This window comes from Dromaius novaehollandiae, chromosome 25, assembly GCF_036370855.1.
Source record: "Dromaius novaehollandiae isolate bDroNov1 chromosome 25, bDroNov1.hap1, whole genome shotgun sequence".
Lineage (NCBI taxonomy): Eukaryota > Metazoa > Chordata > Aves > Casuariiformes > Dromaiidae > Dromaius > Dromaius novaehollandiae.
Genome location: NC_088122.1, coordinates 5,775,126 through 5,792,494, shown reverse-complemented (window position 1 = coordinate 5,792,494; position 17,369 = coordinate 5,775,126). Strand labels below are relative to the sequence as shown.

Sequence of the window (17,369 nt, the reverse complement as noted above, 5' to 3'; positions counted from 1 at the left end):
ACTGTATCTCACTCATGATCCACTGCCTCCTCCCCTAGAAATCCACTTAGTGGGATAAATACTATTCCCTGTGTCCCTGTGCACAAGCCCTTGAAAGGGGTGGCAGTAACTGAAAGAGGATTTGGCACAGTGTTTGATGTTACAACGCATGTAATATACTGCTCCCACCTGGATTCCTTGTAGGATGTGTCTATGAATGCCCCTTCTGCAACTCTTTGGATTGCTGGACGTTGCAGTAGTCAAAAGTAAGAGGGGTGACAGCAAAGGGGTCACTTACCAGGAAGCATAACAGGAGGAGGAGGAGGAAGCCAAGCAGTGTGAAGAGGCAGATAAGGATAATTGCCCAGAATGGAAGCTCTGCAAAAAGAAAATCAAGGCACATCAGTCTTTTGACTTGTAGCTGTTGCACATGGGACACAGACAGGGTGAGAACTCTCTCTCAAAGTGCAAAAGCACTATACAGCACACAGGTGAAGTGAAATTGCTGGAAAAGAGAGTCTGACCTTCCCTGGCTGCAGGCAAATAGGCCCCAGCAGTGTGAAGATGGGAGGGATGTGCAGAAGCTTTGTTGGAATAGAGTGAGGGTGCAAGGATCCACAATGTTAAGTACCGCCGCGGTTAGCGTTAGGGTCCTTGGATGGATTTGGGGCTGTTCAGAGAGTACAAAGCTCTTTCTCAGCTCCTGGCTGGGTCTATTTCAGGGAGGGGACAGGTCTAAGGGTGTTGGGAAAGAGGCTGTAGTTATTTGTGAGGGTGTTCCAGGTGTATGGAAAAGCAATGCTTGTGAGTACATGTGGTTTGTTTTTGTTGAATATTGTTCTGGGGTTGTGGCTGTACTTGGTGCTGTTTGTATCATTTTTTGTTTTGCTTTTGTTTCTTTGCTTTTGTAAATACTGATGCTATTGAAACTTATTGGTGCTAGAGCTTCCCAAGTTCCCATGCTTTTGACTGCCCTTCACTTTGGGTTTCCCCAGGCTCACTGGCTCTGGTCCCTGCTGTTTGCTGCTTGTCTCCCAGGAGTCCCAAACCTTTTTGCTCTTGCCACTGGTCCAGTCACCTTTTCAAGGTATGTTATGCTAATTTAGTGTAGCTCAACAAGTATTCAGTAGCTTTAGGGTGAATGCTTCCATGAAAGCTCTTACCAGATCCTTCCTGCTCGACTGTTTTGAGTGGAGAGTAACCTGGAAAAAAAAGGGTGGGACAGGTGGGGAACAGGGCAGCTGCTGTGATTAAAGCAAAACTAACAAAAGTTCAAGTCATCTCAGCAGTACTCACCATCAACAACCAAACTATGCTCTTGCATCTGGTAGCTGGGGCCCAGCTTGGTGAACCCTTGCGTCAGGCGTTTCAGCTCCTCATATACAGCTTCCTTTTGTAAAGTCCTTGAGGAGGGGTCCAGTGTGAATTTACAGAGGGAGGCAACACTTGTGTAAGCTTTCCCAAGGACAGGCCTGGAGGATGAAGACCAGAGCTGTTGTTATGGGACAAGAGAAAGCTAGCACAGAACTGAGGAGCAGTTAAAATGGAGAAGCACTGGGGGAGGGATCCAGCCCTGGGCTCAGGCATGCAGATGATTTATTAGCATAGGATCAGTTTTTATAGTTTACACTAGATGGAAGGAACTGCCGTGTGGCATTTGTGAAATCCACCCACTAAATTAATCCTGGGCATGGCATTTCTGAGAGACAAGTCAGTTGGCTTTTCTTGCTCCTCCAAAGAGATGCCAAAGAAGACACAAAAAAGCAGGTTTTGTACTCAAGCCGGTCAGTTCTTATGATTGTTTTCCAAATTTGTTTGAGTCTTAGCTTGTTTGAATAAGTGAGATAATGAGATTATTTGTTTTAGTTTGGAATTGCTTATACTTGAAAATAGTTCTGCTAGCATGGAAAAAAACCCCACCTCCTATTTGGACAGAAATGTTCTGTGGTAAAGGCAAAACTGACTGAGAGTGAGTGAAGGTGCCTCCTATGTGTCACTGAACAAAGGTTGTCACTGAGGCATAAACACCATGCTGCAGCTCTGAGTGCCATTTCTGCTAAATATTCTGTTGGGACTAAAGAAAAACAGTTCTGAAGTAACTGCCTATGAGGCAAAACATACCCAAAGCTCTCAACAGTACAGCCAGCGAAGTAGTCCTTCAGGCTGCTAGTTCTGAATATGTCAAGCTGATGGGAAGAAACAAAACAGTTAAGCAAAATGAGTGACTCTAATGTCTTTAAATTGGACAGAGAGCTCAGTCTAAGCTATTGCTATTAGTTTTTACCTCCTTCTCAATCTTCTTCTTGTTCACTTGGGACATCTGTGATTTGGAGTCCTGCAGTTCTGGAGAGTAGTGAAGGTTGGTGATGCTGAAGTTTAATCTGAAGTTTCCTTTCCCAGATTGCAGGGGTGCTTTCTGAGTTGCTGCCTCAATTGCTAGTTCTAAGTCTGGAGACAGAGGGGAAAAGTGGAATATAAATTCTAGCAAACAGAAACACAGAGGCTCTTATGCAGATCAGTGTTGCTTGGTGAACTTTATGGCTGGGAAAAATCCAAAGAAGTCCTAAGAGATTAACAGAATACAGGTTGCACTCGGATTTGACACCACATCCCCAATATACCCCTTTGAAAGCCCAGTCCTTCAGCAATTTACCAGGCCAGTGCTTTCTTTCGGAACGTGTACATCTGGAAAAAAAAGCAAACTCTTAGAGATAAACAGGGTTTTAGAAATTATGATGAGTAGTTATGACTTCCTTGCCTTTTTTAACATTTAATAACCTCTGAAGCCACTGGGGACTCAAGGGCTGGACTGAGCCAGACTGAATTCAGCAAAGAACTGGCCCAACTCTGGCTCAAGTTCAGTGATTCAGTTTGGGGGAACGCAGTGCTTCCTCCTCCCCCTCCCCCTCCCAGTTGACTAGAAAGTGGATAATTCTGAGTATGTTATGACAAAGTGGGTTAAGCTGGGTAGAAGCTAGGCATTCACGATCTTCTATGAGCTTTACATACTGTTTACTGAGAATCCTTCCAGTTGGTAACTGCTTCCCAGCCACAGCCCAGTTGCATGTGAAGTCCCATCCTGAAAAGCCCTTTCAACCACAGCCCTGTTGATGCTGGGCTCTGGCTGGAAGAAGCACTCGCAGTCAACCACTATGGATCCAATCCTGTGGAGAGAGAAACAGAGGCTCTGAAATAAATGGGCTATCTGATGATCAGGAGGCCTCTTCACGTGGGACAGTTTCCTAGGGCCTTCTGCTAGTCTTAGTGTTAGGGAGTGTTTTAATCTAATGTGGTGCTACTGGGAGATGTGGAATAGACTGCTCTGGGGCTTTTCCTTAGACCACATAGGGCAAATGAAGTACCACTACCTCTTCTCCATGCAAACTTAGGTTATGATTATGCTGCATGTATAGCATGAATGATCAGTTCTAAAATTTTAGCCCTGCGTAAGAGTCCCTTGTCCAAATCCCTTCCCATCTAGAGCAGGACATTATAGATCTACCCAAAGTCCTTTTAAAACCCAGCAGAGTCCAAGTCTGGAGGAGGATGGGGGACAGAGTTTGCATGGTCACCATTCAGTCTTCATTCTTGTGGTAAAGAGGCCTGATAGAGTGGCAAAATTCCCCCAAATCCTTAAAAAAATCCTGACTGAAACTCAAGAAAAGCTTTATTACTAAAGCATATTTGAGATCCTCCAACATATTCCATGTCAGCTGAGCAGCACTGACGATGATCAGGCCCCACCAAGTTAGAACAAACTCGGACTCATGAACTCCAGGAAGCTTGTGAATGGCTTGGGTAGGGCATGGGAAACAAAACTCAAAATCAAATTATACTACAAACCTTAGCTTTGTGACAGTGCAGTTCTTGAAGTAATTATGCAGATGGCTCTGACGGTACAGTTGGTTCATCTGAAATAAAAATGTTATGTTAAATATTAGAGTTCTGCACTTCATGGTGGATGCTTCAGGGCAGCAGGAGGACCTCTAACTTTGGAACAACAACAGATTTTTCTCTGCTAATCAGATTTTCATGGGAGATGGCTTTTATTTCAGAATATGCCTTCTAGTGATGGAATCTGACCTCCAGTTTGGCAGCCCTTATCTTATCTGAGTTCTTATTATTATTATTATTAACAGGCCACTGTCTGTTGTCTGTAGCTGTCATCTTGATCCATATTCCATGGGCAAAACAGACTCAGAACTCAAACCATGAAATGGTTTCACCTGGAAAAGGCTTCATTATGGCTCTACTTGAGAGAAGAAGAAGAAAAAACAAAAACAAACAAACTCTTCCCCCCCCCCCCCCCCCCCGCCCCCCAAACCTGCCTAGTTAGGGCTTTAGCAGACTGTTATTTTAGTGGATTGGTGCTGAAGAGGTCCTGCACTGGACTATCTATAATGAATTACATTTGTGCTGACCTCTGAGGTGGAAGAGATTTGTGTGCAGTCACTGGTCATCTGGTGTAGATATGGTGATTTCTGAACTGCAGCTCCTTACCTTGTTACTGATGCTTTCCATTGCTGCTTTGTATTCTGAAGACTGGGAGTCTGGATTAGTTAGATTTTCATTAATTATTCTAAAGCTGAATTTATAGCCCAATTTGGCTGGACCTTCAGTTAAAACAGGCTTTCTGGTGATAGCTGTGAGGTGGAAACCTAAATAAAAAAAGATTGACTGTAACTTTTTTACATCAGCTCTATACACACACCACAAAAGCAATATGCCTAGATCCTTGTTTAGTTTATATGAATATAAAAATGAAATTATCCAGGAATTTGTGTGATTTAAGGGGCAACATTCCTTCCAGAACGGCTTGGTTATGTTTTAATGCCAAAACCTGTGGACTCCCAGTAAATGAAAGCAGAAATGCATTAGCACTCAAACCCTGATGAAGATCACTCCTCATTTTTCCACTCCAAGGGACTCCAAAGTCGTATCTCGATGCTGCTTACAGATGCTTACCATTGACATACAGGCTGTTCTTCTCCAAGCTGTAGTGCCCTAGTTCGGTGACACCCTTCGTCATGGTGCTCAGCTCGTGATAAACCTGTTCTCTGTCAAAGCTGGCCATGCTGATGTTGTTTTTGTAGGTGCAGACAGCATCTACGCCAGTGTCATCCCTGTCTTTCACAGACCTATGCAAAAATGTTAAGGACATTGTTAAGGACACTGCTGGTGCTTACAGAATGCCCTGAAACCTATTCGCACAATCAATCTCCTACATCTTTGTGCAGATATTCAAGAATTGTGGTAGCAGCATTTACATGCAAAAATGACTTTTCCAGCAAGGAAATCATAAATTTTTAGGCACATGCAGAGGGTAAATTTTAACCTTTTTAAGCTACAATGCTGATTGTATTTAGAGAAGGCAAGGCAGATGGACAAGGCCATGCTACTAGCCTCAGGTTTTTTGGCCTCAGAACAACTACAGTAACTTCCAGTTTAGGGTGTATAAAAGCAGACAAGGGAATGGTTAACTTTCTTTCAGGATTCTTACCTGAATCTCATCACTCTGCATCCTGTGTAGACAGGGCTTATGCTACCTCTCTTAAACAGAGGGTCAAGCTGTTAGGAGGAAGAAAAAAAAAAAGAGAGAATTTAAAAGCATGTCCTGAATTTAATGCAGACAGAGTAAGGTCATTAGCATAACACACAAAACGGACAAAATCAGAGCCAGACTTACATAATGGTTAATAACTTTCTCTGTGGAAATGAACTTGCGGGTACTTGGTACGTCCAGCTCTGCAGTGTACGGGAGGTTGGTTAAGGTGAAATTAAGTGTGAAATGCCTAGATGTTGGGCTTGGTGCCGTAGTTGAGCTCAGAGCTATAATCAAAGGGGAGAAGGATTATGATCTCACTGTACAAAAAGTCATCTTCACTTTCAAAGACATTCCCAATCCTAGCAAATTTCAAGGCCACTCTAAAGAATCTGTTCCCCTCTCATTTTCTGAGTGCACCACTCCTTTGGTAGCTTTCACTGGAATGAGTGACAAAACACTTACATAGTCTCTCAAGTGGTTCATTGTAACCTGGAAAGGAAATGCAAGAGAATCATTACATAAGAGAATGATACATTTAGAGAATGAAAGGCCGGGGGGGGGGGGGGGGGGAAGGATAATGAAATGGATGACTCGGGAATGAATCACCAGAACCAGTCCCTGTAGGTGTGAATCTATTAAACAAACGACCTACTGCTTAAGCAGAGGGAAGTGTTATAATAGTGAAGACTGCAATGAGGAAAGTATGTGCCATTTCTTAGGTATACATACTGGTGGGACAGAAATCAGGTGAAATGTTCATATGCAACTCAGTGACTGAGACGAGACTAAAATTAAGTCACTTTTAAATGTAAGATAGAAATTAAAATCTTCAAAATGTCTATGTGAAAATAGACTTAGACTTAGAAGTATATGCTTCATCTTATGCACATAAGTTGTCGGTAAACTTCAGTTTCAGGCCACCTTTCCCTTAAGGTTACGTTATTAATTTTTAAATATTATCTACAGCCTAAGGAGGTCCCAACATCCTCCAGTGACTGGAGGAATAAGAAAACCATGCATTTACCATTGATATAGAGGCTGTTGTTGTCCAGGTTATAAACTCCTAATTTGGTGATGCCACTTGTCATGTTCCTTAGCTCTTGGTAAACCTTAGCTCGGTCAAATTTGGGCCCTTGAGAGCCACTTCCATAGGTGCAGATGGTGTCTACTCCTGTGTTCTCCCTATTCCTCTCTAACCTGAGGAATCAAACATCATGAAGGTTTTGTTAGTTGCTTTCTGATATGTGGTACAAAAAAAAACCTAATTAAAATCTGTCCATAGCATTCACAGGTAAACTGCAGAAGTTATTTACTGAGATAGGATAATGTTGTAAGGAAAAAGGCTTTATAAGATAAAGACCATACAATAAAGCTTCTATGCCCCTTTTATAATGATATTGGCTTCTTGAAAATGGAAAAGAACTATGTGTTATTATTGGTCAATCAAACATAAGTGAATTAATTTGCTAAAGTTAAGTTCATCTCCCAGCTATACTGCTCTCACCTGAATGCTATCACTTTGCAGCCAGTGAAATCAGGGCCAATGCTGCTCCTTTGAAGCAGGGGGTCAATCTGACAAAGAATGGCATTTGTGAGTACACTCCCTTATGAGAAAGGGAAAACCAAAATACTGGGTGACCTTGGTGAAGAACAATGTGACTTTGACTTACATAACTTTGCATTATTTTCTTCGTAGAATTGAATTTAGCAGAATTTGGTGTCCCTAGGTCTGTTGTGAACCTGAGGTTGGTTACGGTGAAGTTTAGTGTAAATTGCTCTGTTGTTAGTCCTGGGCTTTGTGTGGTGGATGGCTTCATAACTGTAAAAAAGAATAAAAATTATAGAGACAAAGTAAGAACAGAATCTTTGTAAGATACAAACATTATTACTACTTTTTCCTTTACACCTGGAGCAGATAAACTGAAGCTTATGAATGACATCACAAGATCTCTTTGTACTTTCATGGGCATTGCCAAATCTCGAAAAAAACCCCTAATTTATGCCTTTGAGTAGCTTTGCCAAATCTCAAAAAAACCCCTAATTTATGCCTTTGAGTAGCTTTACCATATGTCTGTTCTTAAATATACTTACATGAGAGAGTGTATGGTTCATTATAATCTGGAAAACAAAGGGACAATCATTAAGAAAAAGTTCCAAGAATATTTTCTCTCTCCTGCTGATCAAGTTCAGCAGGGATAAACATGCTCAAGCTTTTTATCATTAAGGACTTCAGGATAAGGATAACTTGATTCTTGACTGTGTTAATTTAGTGATTTGCCCTCTGCTTTTTATTACCAGTTTTGGAGAGCATTTAATCCTCCTTGTTCTCATTTCAAGATAGTGTGTGGCAACACAAGGAATGATGCCTTGTGTGGCCAGTGGCCAATAATGGTCTCATTACCATTAATGTAGAGGGTCTGGCTATTAAGGCTGTAATGTCCCAGCTTGGTGATGCCATTTGTCATGTTACTCAGCTCATGGTAAACAGTCACTCTGTTGAACGTGGGATGTGAAGGCTCATCTCTGTAGCTGCAGATGGCATCTACTCTCGTGTCATCTCTGTTCTTCACCGACCTAAGAAATGGGCCATTGTTTCAATATATTTTAGCCAGCTGTTGAGAAGTCTGTCTTAACTTTTAATATATGACTAAAGGCTCATCAAAGAATAACACTGCATTAATGTGTTAAATATTATCATTGTATAGAACTGAGAAACAGGAAACAACCTTTCTAAGAAGCAGGTAACTCAAACTTTTCCCAGGCGTGACTCTTACCTGAATGCAATCACATTGCAGCCAATATAAGCAGGGCCAATGCTGCTTTTCTGGAGTAGACGGTCAACCTAGAAATTTAACAAAAATATATAAGCAAAATGTCACAACAAGGGTAAGAGATCAGAGATATAAAAGAACTGTGCTCAGACAGGGCGTGATTCTTCCAGACTTACGTAATAGCACATGACTTTTTCTGTTGACTTGAATTTTTTGGAATTTGGCATCACCAGGTCTGCAGTGAACTGGAGGTTGGTTATAGTGAAGTTCAGTGTGAAGTTGCTTATTGATGGTGACAGAAGTTGTGTGCTTTGATTAACAGCTGTAATGATTGAGGTAAATTATTGCTTGAAAAGATATTATGAACACCACCCCTAGAGGAAACACTAAAAGAAAAATTCTCAGGTATTCTAGTTGTCCTCTGGATCTAGCAGGGCTCCTGAATTGTCATAACACTGTATTATAGCTGTTGTGGTACTTTTAGTTGGTTAATCCAACCTTCGTCTTAAGCTATTGCTAACTAACAAAATCCTCTTGCTCTTTCAGTTGTTATTTAAAGGTACTTACATTGTTCATGCCGTGGTTCATTATAACCTGGGAGGGAAAAAAAGGGACAGTATCTGAGAAACTGGCTTAGAGTTCATAAGCTCTTGTATACTGTGGAGTTCATAATTCGAATCTCTTTTGCCTGAGATACCTTGTGTAAACATTTGTTGGAGAAGAAGACTGATCTGATGACTGTCTAGGCATGAATGCATATTAAACACCTGCATTGAGGTATATTGTTAGCAAACTGTTGCTTTTCTTGGAGCAGTACACAGAATTCTCCCTTCCTCAGAGGAATCAAAAGGAAACTTCCCATTGCCTAAACCCAATTTAATCACTGTGTTGACAATTTAAGTACGCCTTTTGTCAAGTAGTGTCCAGTTCTAGTGCTGCTCCTCTCCAGAGGAATACATTGTACCTTGGGAGGCTAAGCACCCTATGATATATTGTTATATGACACATGATATATTGTATTTGGCCCAGTTATTCAGTTCAAAAGAAAAACAAGGTGTGAAAACCCTTAGTGGCAGTGGCTTCTCTGTTTGGGCTGGCATTTGCTTTCATGCAGGTACTCCATACAGGTACTACTGTTTCTGTGGTTACATATTCATTCAGTTTCTCCATCCAGCTAGTATCAAATTAACAGTCAGAGGATTCCCTCCTGACATCAGCTTGGCTACTTACCGTTAACAAAGAAGCTGGCTGAATCCAGCCTGTAGGGTCCTAGCTCAGTGCAACTGGCTGTCATCCTGCTGAGCTCATGATAAACCATGACTCGGTCAAAATTAGTAGTGGTGGTGTTGGCTCTGTATGTGCAGACCGCATCCATGCCAGTGTCCTCTCTGTTCTTCACAGATCTGAAAAGTTACATGCTTATCTACAGTCTGAATGACACTTACATTCATCTGTTCGAATTTGCTTGTGCAGTAACTACCATGGAATTGGATTTCTTGTTAAAATACTGTAAAACAACACTAATGAAATAATGCCCTCAAATTTTAGAAATGTAATATTCATTCCATTTTATACCATTAGAACAGTGTTCTTATGACCTAACTGAACTGCATTTAAAATTAGGCATATTACTTTTTTTTATCTAGTGCAAAATTGGTGTAAAAAAACCCAGAAGTTATGTATTAACCCTCTGTCCTGTCATGAGGGACCATAAATGAGGTCTAATTTTTCTCTGCACTCTCAAGAACTTAACAGGATCTACCAAGTTAGGAGAAAGTGGAAGCAGAAAGGAATTATATGCTAAGGAAAGATCTCTGTATAATCCTATTGTCAGCCAAAATTTGAACTGCCATTGTCTTCTGTAACAAAAACAATTTCAAAGACATGCCCCCTACCTTAGTGCCACCACTGGACATCCAGTGTAAGCAGGGCTAATGCTGCTGTTCTTGAGCACACGGTCAAGCTGCCAAAAAAAAAAAAAAAAATTAAGTCAGTGAAAATATAATAAAAACAAACTAAAGAGCCACAGGAAGAACCTGACTGATGCTCACCAAATATGTCAGAGTGTTTTTTGTAGCATTGAATTTTTTAGAATTTGGGTTTCCTAGCACTGGTCTGTAAAGGAGATTGGTTATTGTGAAGTTCACTGTGAAATGTTCTATTCTTGCAAAAGGAAGAGCTGGAGATGTGGCTGCAAAAAAAGCACAAAATTTTGTTGTGAGTAGAAAGCAAACACTTTTCTTAATCCCTGTCTTTAGCAGACTCAACAGTTCCTTTCTGCTGGAATGGATATATACTACACTGAACACAGTATGGAATGGGAATGATGATGCCAACAGCAGTGTGGAGCACGTAGCTGTTGAGCAGATGAGGGATCTCTAGCTCAGCCAGATTGATATAGAAGGCCAGTCCTAGCTGAGCAGGCTGTAAACAGGTACCTGACCATCTCAGATGAGCAGTCAAAGTTAACTCCATCTCACCTTTTATCTTGCTGGGTAAAAAACCTCTAACCACACTAGCCTGATACTCCATGTAGGTCTTTGAACCTCTGACCGTTTCTACTTGTAAAGCTGCTTTTGGAAAAGATTGAACTGCATGTCAACACTAGTTACTCTCTAGCCTTCTACGGATGTAGCTATGTATTTCTGCAAACAGGTCTCCTCATACCATCTCCTCTGACCTTCTCTGTAATGCAGGGCATAGGATTTCATTCAGTTACTCCTCTGCAGAGGCTCTGATTGGACTAAAGTCTGTTTTCCAGGAAGAAATAATGTTTCATGAAACATTTGAAAGAAGCTTGTAAGTTATCAACTGTGCTTGGTAGCTGATTCCTTTCACTGTTCAGCATTTTCATGTTATTTTTACTTCTAGTTCCATGAAAAAGCTAAGAAAGGGAAAATCTCCAATCAGGCATTCATCTGTGTATCTCTTGTACTGACACTTAAGGCATCATGCCTTTTTAATTACATAAAGTACTTACAAGGCAAGAGATGGGCTTCATGGTAATCTGGAAAGAGAAAGGAAATAATGAGTTAGGCTGCTGATTCAGAGATATTTGCTGATGCAGAGATAGATGAAAGATTCCATGGGAGAACAAAAGATTTCCTATTTCTGAGCAGTCACTTAAGCTATTTATGATAGTGCAGGGAACTGTTATTTTGAAGACAGCTCCTTTGTTAATGGTGGGGTAAGGTTCCAAACTGGTGCTGAACTTAGTTGCCTTTACTGCTCTGAAGATTTAAGCGCTGCTTTCCAGGTTGTCTGTGTGGTGTGGTCTTTTTGGGTTTTTTTTCTCTTTTTTTTTTTGGAGGCTGAAATTGATGGTGAAAAACCTCTGAAGATAAACAGTGTCAGAGCTTGAGGCGAACTTGTGTAGATGATGGAGCTTTGTGAATTATCAAGTGCATAGCTTTGAGCCCAAGTACATACACATTTAAGATACTATTCATCTGCACAGAAGTCATTGCTGTGTTTTAATTACTAGACAACTATGGATTTTAGCCATATGAATATCCCCACAGCATATGGGAATCAACACTTTACCATTGATATACAGGCTTTCCTGGTCCAGGCTGTATATTCCTAAGTTGGTGATGCCATTTGTCTTGTTGCTCACTTCATGGTAAAGACTCACTCGATCAAACTGGGGAGCAGCAGAATCTTTCTTGTAGGTACAGACAGCATCTACTCCAGTGTCCTCACTCTTTTGTGCAGGTCTAGATAAAATAGAATACATCCTGTTCTGTTCCAGAATTCAATATTCATGCTATATATTGGTGGGTGTCGTTTCTTTAATACAATCAGATTGCCAAGTAGAAAAGAAAAAGTAAATTTTTGCTCCTGTGGTGATTAACTCAACTGTGTTGTCAAAATGCCAAAAATACATTTAACCTTTCAGATGCAAGGATGAATTAAAGTATAATTATAAAGATCCATCTGAAAAGAAGAGTAATGGTTTCTCATAGCAATGTGAAACCTCATTTAAAAAAGGTGAATTGGGTGATAAATGATTCAGAAGTGAAATAAGGGATTAAGATCCATTTGTATATCATACTATAGCATAAAAATACGTATTTTCTAAATCCAAATGATTATGCCTACCTGAAAGCCATCATTTTGCATCCAGTATACATAGAGTGAATACTAGTCTTTTTGAACAGTTGATCCAGCTGAAGAATAAAAATTACAAGTTAATTATGTTTAGATAAGCATAATACCAAAAAAACACCCCCAGGAATTCATCAAGCTTACCAGAGCATTCAAAACTCTTCCTGTAGCACTAAATTTGGCAGAATTGGGATTTATGAGAGTAAAAGAGTATGGGAGATTAGTTATGGTGAAATTCACTGTGAATTGCTCAGTTCCAGGAGAAACGCCTGTAGCAGGAATCAAACCTGCAGAAAAAATGGGAAGGACAAGACAAAATCAATAAAATATAATTTTATTCTATAGTCAATTGACAATGTAATCATACAAAATTTCTGTTGCCATAGCTATATTATCCTTTTCCTGGGAAGAATACTATTTACAGTCACTACTGCACAAGTTAAGGTATATTAGGTTATATACAGGATTTTCCTGTTAATTTTCTGGAGATTAAAATTCTGTTTCTAATCAGAATATGCAACAGTATCTGAAAACACTTACCTGGCATGTGATATGCTTCATTGTACTCTGAAATTGAAAGACACATTCATTAAAGATCAAAAGAGGAGCAAAGAAAACTCGGAAAGCAAAAAGAAAGAGATAGATGGACAAAGTAAATAGAGAAAAGGTTGACTGACACCATACTCTAAAGGAATAAAATAATCAAATACAACCCCAGGAATATTCATGACAATAATACCAAAACGAGTTAAAGAGTACCAATAAGGATGGAAGAACAGTGAAGTGTAGGCAAATGTGACTCCTGTAAATCCTATCAATGGAAGAAAAAAACCCATGTATACTGCGGAGAATACACAAGTGTTCCATGTTGGAACACAAGAAATCCCCTCTCCAATGATTATGTATGATTGCATAACTAAAAATAAATGTGGAAGAGCTGGAGCTGGGAACGGGCACAGGGAAAGGCTGCTGAGAACAAAAGGCTGCTGCAGGAGGGCAGAGAGGTGGGGAGGCCTTGGTGCCTACCGTTGACGTAGAGGCTGGCCTCGTCCAGGCTGTAGGGGCCCAGCTGCGTGATGCCTTTGGTCTTGTTGCTCACTTCGTGGTAAAGGCCCACCCTGTCCAACACCGGGGCGGAGGAGTCGTTCCTGTAGCTGCAGACGGCGTCCACCTGCGTGTTGTCCCCTTGCCTCACGGGCCTGAAGAACACAAGGCGATGCCTGAGCACGTCTTCTGTGCACCCACTCGTTGCAAGGGCAGGCGTTAGGGCTTCCACAGCCGTCTCCTCATGGGAACGCATGCGCAGCATTCCCCACCCACACGTGGACGCTTGCCACTGCTCTCCTGGCTGCACTCTGACCCTGCGGTCGTTCCCATCGCGTCAGGCCACGCAAGGTGCCGGAGTCGTCCCGGGGCCGGGCCGGGCCAGACCCTCCACGGGTGGGAGGGCGAGCAGCAGGGGCAAGCCCGGAGATGGGAGGACAACAGGGACAAGGTCCTGCCTCCGTAGCCCCAGGGGGTGGACAGAGCCGGAGCGTGCCAGGCTGCCTGAGCCTGGGACCCGCCAAGGGAATCTGCTGGGCCTGGCCCCTCACCTGAAAGCTGTCGGTTCGCATCCGAGGAAAGCAGGGCCGATGCTGGCTTCCTTCAGAAGCTGGTTGAGCTGCCAAGGGGAGGTGATTCCAAATTAACCCATTGCCCTACTCCCGCACACCTGCCAGCCCACGAGGCCAGCAGGCCTCATGGCCGTGGCAGAGCGGTGGTGGGCTGCTTACCAGGGTGCTCATGACTCTCTGGGTAGTGTTGCGCTTTGCCGAGTGAGGAATTGCCAGGTCGGAATTGTAGGGGAGATTGGTGATGGTGAAGTTGATGGTGAAATGCTCAAGGGCGGGAGCTGGTGTCCGTGTGGGGATGGCAGCTGCAAGGAGCACAGATGGGCAATGAAAAGGTGCAAGAGCCAGGCCGTCAAGGCTTTGCGTGGAGAAAGGCAAAGGTCTCCCGACAGCCACCCCTCCTTCCTGGCCCGCGTCTCGTGGCGGAAGGTCAGCGTGCTCCACACTCCCCCCGACTGCCTCAGCCAGGCAGCGGAGACCCGCGTCTTTGGACGCCAACCCTCCCCTGAAAGCTACTCACGTGGCAGCTCGGGCTGTTCGTTGTAACCTGCAAAGAGAGAGCCAGTCACGAGCTGGAGCTGGGAACGGGACGGGGGAAGGCTGCTGAGAACAAAAGGCTGCTGCAGGAGGGCAGAGAGGTGGGGAGGCCTTGGTGCCTACCGTTGACGTAGAGGCTGGCCTCGTCCAGGCTGTAGGGGCCCAGCTGCGTGATGCCTTTGGTCTTGTTGCTCACTTCGTGGTAAAGGCCCACCCTGTCCAACGCCGGGGCGGAGGAGTCGTTCCTGTAGCTGCAGACGGCGTCCACCTGCGTGTTGTCCCCTTGCCTCACGGGCCTGAAGAACACAAGGCGATGCCTGAGCACGTCTTCTCTGCACCCGCTCGTTGCAAGGGCAGGCGTTAGGGCTTCCTCAAGCACGTTCTTGTGGGAACGCATGGGCGGCATTCCCCGCCCACACGTGGACGCTTGCCACTGCTCTCCTGGCTGCACTCTGACCCTGCGGTCGTTCCCATCGCGTCAGGCCACGCAAGGTGCCGGAGTCGTCCCGGGGCCGGGCCAGACCCTCCACGGGTGGGAGGGCGAGCAGCAGGGGCAAGCCCGGAGATGGGAGGACAACAGGGACAAGGTCCTGCCTCCGTAGCCCCAGGGGGTGGACAGAGCCGGAGCGTGCCAGGCTGCCTGAGCCTGGGACCCGCCAAGGGAATCTGCTGGGCCTGGCCCCTCACCTGAAAGCTGTCGGTTCGCATCCGAGGAAAGCAGGGCCGATGCTGGCTTCCTTCAGAAGCTGGTTGAGCTGCCAAGGGGAGGTGATTCCAAATTAACCCATTGCCCTACTCCCGCACACCTGCCAGCCCACGAGGCCAGCAGGCCTCATGGCCGTGGCAGAGCGGTGGTGGGCTGCTTACCAGGGTGCTCATGACTCTCTGGGTAGTGTTGCGCTTTGCCGAGTGAGGAATTGCCAGGTCGGAATTGTAGGGGAGATTGGTGATGGTGAAGTTGATGGTGAAATGCTCAAGGGCGGGAGCTGGTGTCCGTGTGGGGATGGCAGCTGCAAGGAGCACAGATGGGCAATGAAAAGGTGCAAGAGCCAGGCCGTCAAGGCTTTGCGTGGAGAAAGGCAAAGGTCTCCCGACAGCCACCCCTCCTTCCTGGCCCGCGTCTCGCGGCGGAAGGTCAGCGTGCTCCACACTCCCCCCGACTGCCTCAGCCAGGCAGCGGAGACCGGCGTCTTTGGACACCAACCCTCCCCTGAAAGCTACTCACGTGGCAGCTCGGGCTGTTCGTTGTAACCTGCAAAGAGAGAGCCAGTCACGAGCTGGAGCTGGGAACGGGACGGGGGAAGGCTGCTGAGAACAAAAGGCTGCTGCAGGAGGGCAGAGAGGTGGGGAGGCCTTGGTGCCTACCGTTGACGTAGAGGCTGGCCTCGTCCAGGCTGTAGGGGCCCAGCTGCGTGATGCCTTTGGTCTTGTTGCTCACTTCGTGGTAAAGGCCCACCCTGTCCAACGCCGGGGCGGAGGAGTCGTTCCTGTAGCTGCAGACGGCGTCCACCTGCGTGTTGTCCCCTTGCCTCACGGGCCTGAAGAACACAAGGCGATGCCTGAGCACGTCTTCTGTGCACCCTCTCATTGCAAGGGCAGGCGTTAGGGCTTCCTCAAGCACGTTCTTGTGGGAACGCATGCGCAGCATTCCCCACCCACACGTGGACGCTTGCCACTGCTCTCCTGGCTGCACTCTGACCCTGCGGTCGTTCCCATCGCCTCAGGCCACGCAAGGTGCCGGAGTCGTCCCGGGGCCGGGCCAGACCCTCCACGGGTGGGAGGGCGAGCAGCAGGGGCAAGCCCGGAGATGGGAGGACAACAGGGACAAGGTCCTGCCTCCGTAGCCCCAGGGGGTGGACAGAGCCGGAGCGTGCCAGGCTGCCTGAGCCTGGGACCCGCCAAGGGAATCTGCTGGGCCTGGCCCTCACCTGAAAGCTGTCGGTTCGCATCCGAGGAAAGCAGGGCCGATGCTGGCTTCCTTCAGAAGCTGGTTGAGCTGCCAAGGGGAGGTGATTCCAAATTAACCCATTGCCCTACTCCCGCACGCCTGCCAGCCCACGAGGCCAGCAGGCCTCATGGCCGTGGCAGAGCGGTGGTGGGCTGCTTACCAGGGTGCTCATGACTCTCTGGGTAGTGTTGCGCTTTGCCGAGTGAGGAATTGCCAGGTCGGAATTGTAGGGGAGATTGGTGATGGTGAAGTTGATGGTGAAACGCTCAAGGGCGGGAGCTGGTGTCCGTGTGGGGATGGCAGCTGCAAGGAGCACAGATGGGCAATGAAAAGGTGCAAGAGCCAGGCCGTCAAGGCTTTGCGTGGAGAAAGGCAAAGGTCTCCCGACAGCCACCCCTCCTTCCTGGCTCGCGTCTCGCGGCGGAAGGTCAGCGTGCTCCACACTCCCCCCGACTGCCTCAGCCAGGCAGCGGAGACCCGCGTCTTTGGACGCCAACCCTCCCCTGAAAGCTACTCACGTGGCAGCTCGGGCTGTTCGTTGTAACCTGCAAAGAGAGAGCCAGTCATGAGCTGGAGCTGGGAACGGGCACGGGGGAAGGCTGCTGAGAACAAAAGGCTGCTGCAGGAGGGCAGAGAGGTGGGGAGGCCTTGGTGCCTACCGTTGACGTAGAGGCTGGCCTCGTCCAGGCTGTAGGGGCCCAGCTGCGTGATGCCTTTGGTCTTGTTGCTCACTTCGTGGTAAAGGCCCACCCTGTCCAACGCCGGGGCGGAGGAGTCGTTCCTGTAGCTGCAGACGGCGTCTGCCACGGTGCCGCTGCCATGCGCTTCAGCCCTGGCACAGGAAACGTGGGGTTAGTTTGGGCTGCGCG

The 17,369-nt window shown here is 45.7% G+C and overlaps 1 protein-coding gene across 1 annotated transcript in view; it reads right to left on the bottom strand.

The window, feature by feature from the left end:
• MUC16 (mucin 16, cell surface associated) overlaps positions 1-17,369 on the bottom strand; it is a 46,537-nt gene that overhangs the window by 1,312 nt on the left and 27,856 nt on the right. The window contains exons 92-132 of the mRNA XM_064497259.1: positions 17,160-17,332; positions 17,019-17,045; positions 16,661-16,803; positions 16,481-16,548; positions 15,918-16,090; positions 15,778-15,804; positions 15,420-15,562; positions 15,240-15,307; positions 14,676-14,848; positions 14,536-14,562; positions 14,178-14,320; positions 13,998-14,065; positions 13,429-13,601; positions 12,943-12,969; positions 12,547-12,689; positions 12,397-12,464; positions 11,839-12,011; positions 11,276-11,302; positions 10,347-10,486; positions 10,191-10,258; positions 9,526-9,698; positions 8,863-8,889; positions 8,472-8,617; positions 8,299-8,366; positions 7,926-8,098; positions 7,616-7,642; positions 7,195-7,343; positions 7,029-7,096; positions 6,549-6,721; positions 5,987-6,013; positions 5,666-5,808; positions 5,480-5,547; positions 4,945-5,117; positions 4,480-4,637; positions 3,823-3,890; positions 2,989-3,143; positions 2,264-2,427; positions 2,101-2,165; positions 1,276-1,451; positions 1,143-1,181; positions 278-357 (exon numbers count right to left, since the gene is read on the bottom strand). Of these exons, the coding sequence (XP_064353329.1) occupies positions 278-357; positions 1,143-1,181; positions 1,276-1,451; positions 2,101-2,165; positions 2,264-2,427; positions 2,989-3,143; positions 3,823-3,890; positions 4,480-4,637; positions 4,945-5,117; positions 5,480-5,547; positions 5,666-5,808; positions 5,987-6,013; positions 6,549-6,721; positions 7,029-7,096; positions 7,195-7,343; positions 7,616-7,642; positions 7,926-8,098; positions 8,299-8,366; positions 8,472-8,617; positions 8,863-8,889; positions 9,526-9,698; positions 10,191-10,258; positions 10,347-10,486; positions 11,276-11,302; positions 11,839-12,011; positions 12,397-12,464; positions 12,547-12,689; positions 12,943-12,969; positions 13,429-13,601; positions 13,998-14,065; positions 14,178-14,320; positions 14,536-14,562; positions 14,676-14,848; positions 15,240-15,307; positions 15,420-15,562; positions 15,778-15,804; positions 15,918-16,090; positions 16,481-16,548; positions 16,661-16,803; positions 17,019-17,045; positions 17,160-17,332 (4,372 nt within the window). The remainder of the gene's footprint in view (positions 1-277; positions 358-1,142; positions 1,182-1,275; positions 1,452-2,100; positions 2,166-2,263; positions 2,428-2,988; positions 3,144-3,822; positions 3,891-4,479; positions 4,638-4,944; positions 5,118-5,479; positions 5,548-5,665; positions 5,809-5,986; positions 6,014-6,548; positions 6,722-7,028; positions 7,097-7,194; positions 7,344-7,615; positions 7,643-7,925; positions 8,099-8,298; positions 8,367-8,471; positions 8,618-8,862; positions 8,890-9,525; positions 9,699-10,190; positions 10,259-10,346; positions 10,487-11,275; positions 11,303-11,838; positions 12,012-12,396; positions 12,465-12,546; positions 12,690-12,942; positions 12,970-13,428; positions 13,602-13,997; positions 14,066-14,177; positions 14,321-14,535; positions 14,563-14,675; positions 14,849-15,239; positions 15,308-15,419; positions 15,563-15,777; positions 15,805-15,917; positions 16,091-16,480; positions 16,549-16,660; positions 16,804-17,018; positions 17,046-17,159; positions 17,333-17,369) is intronic.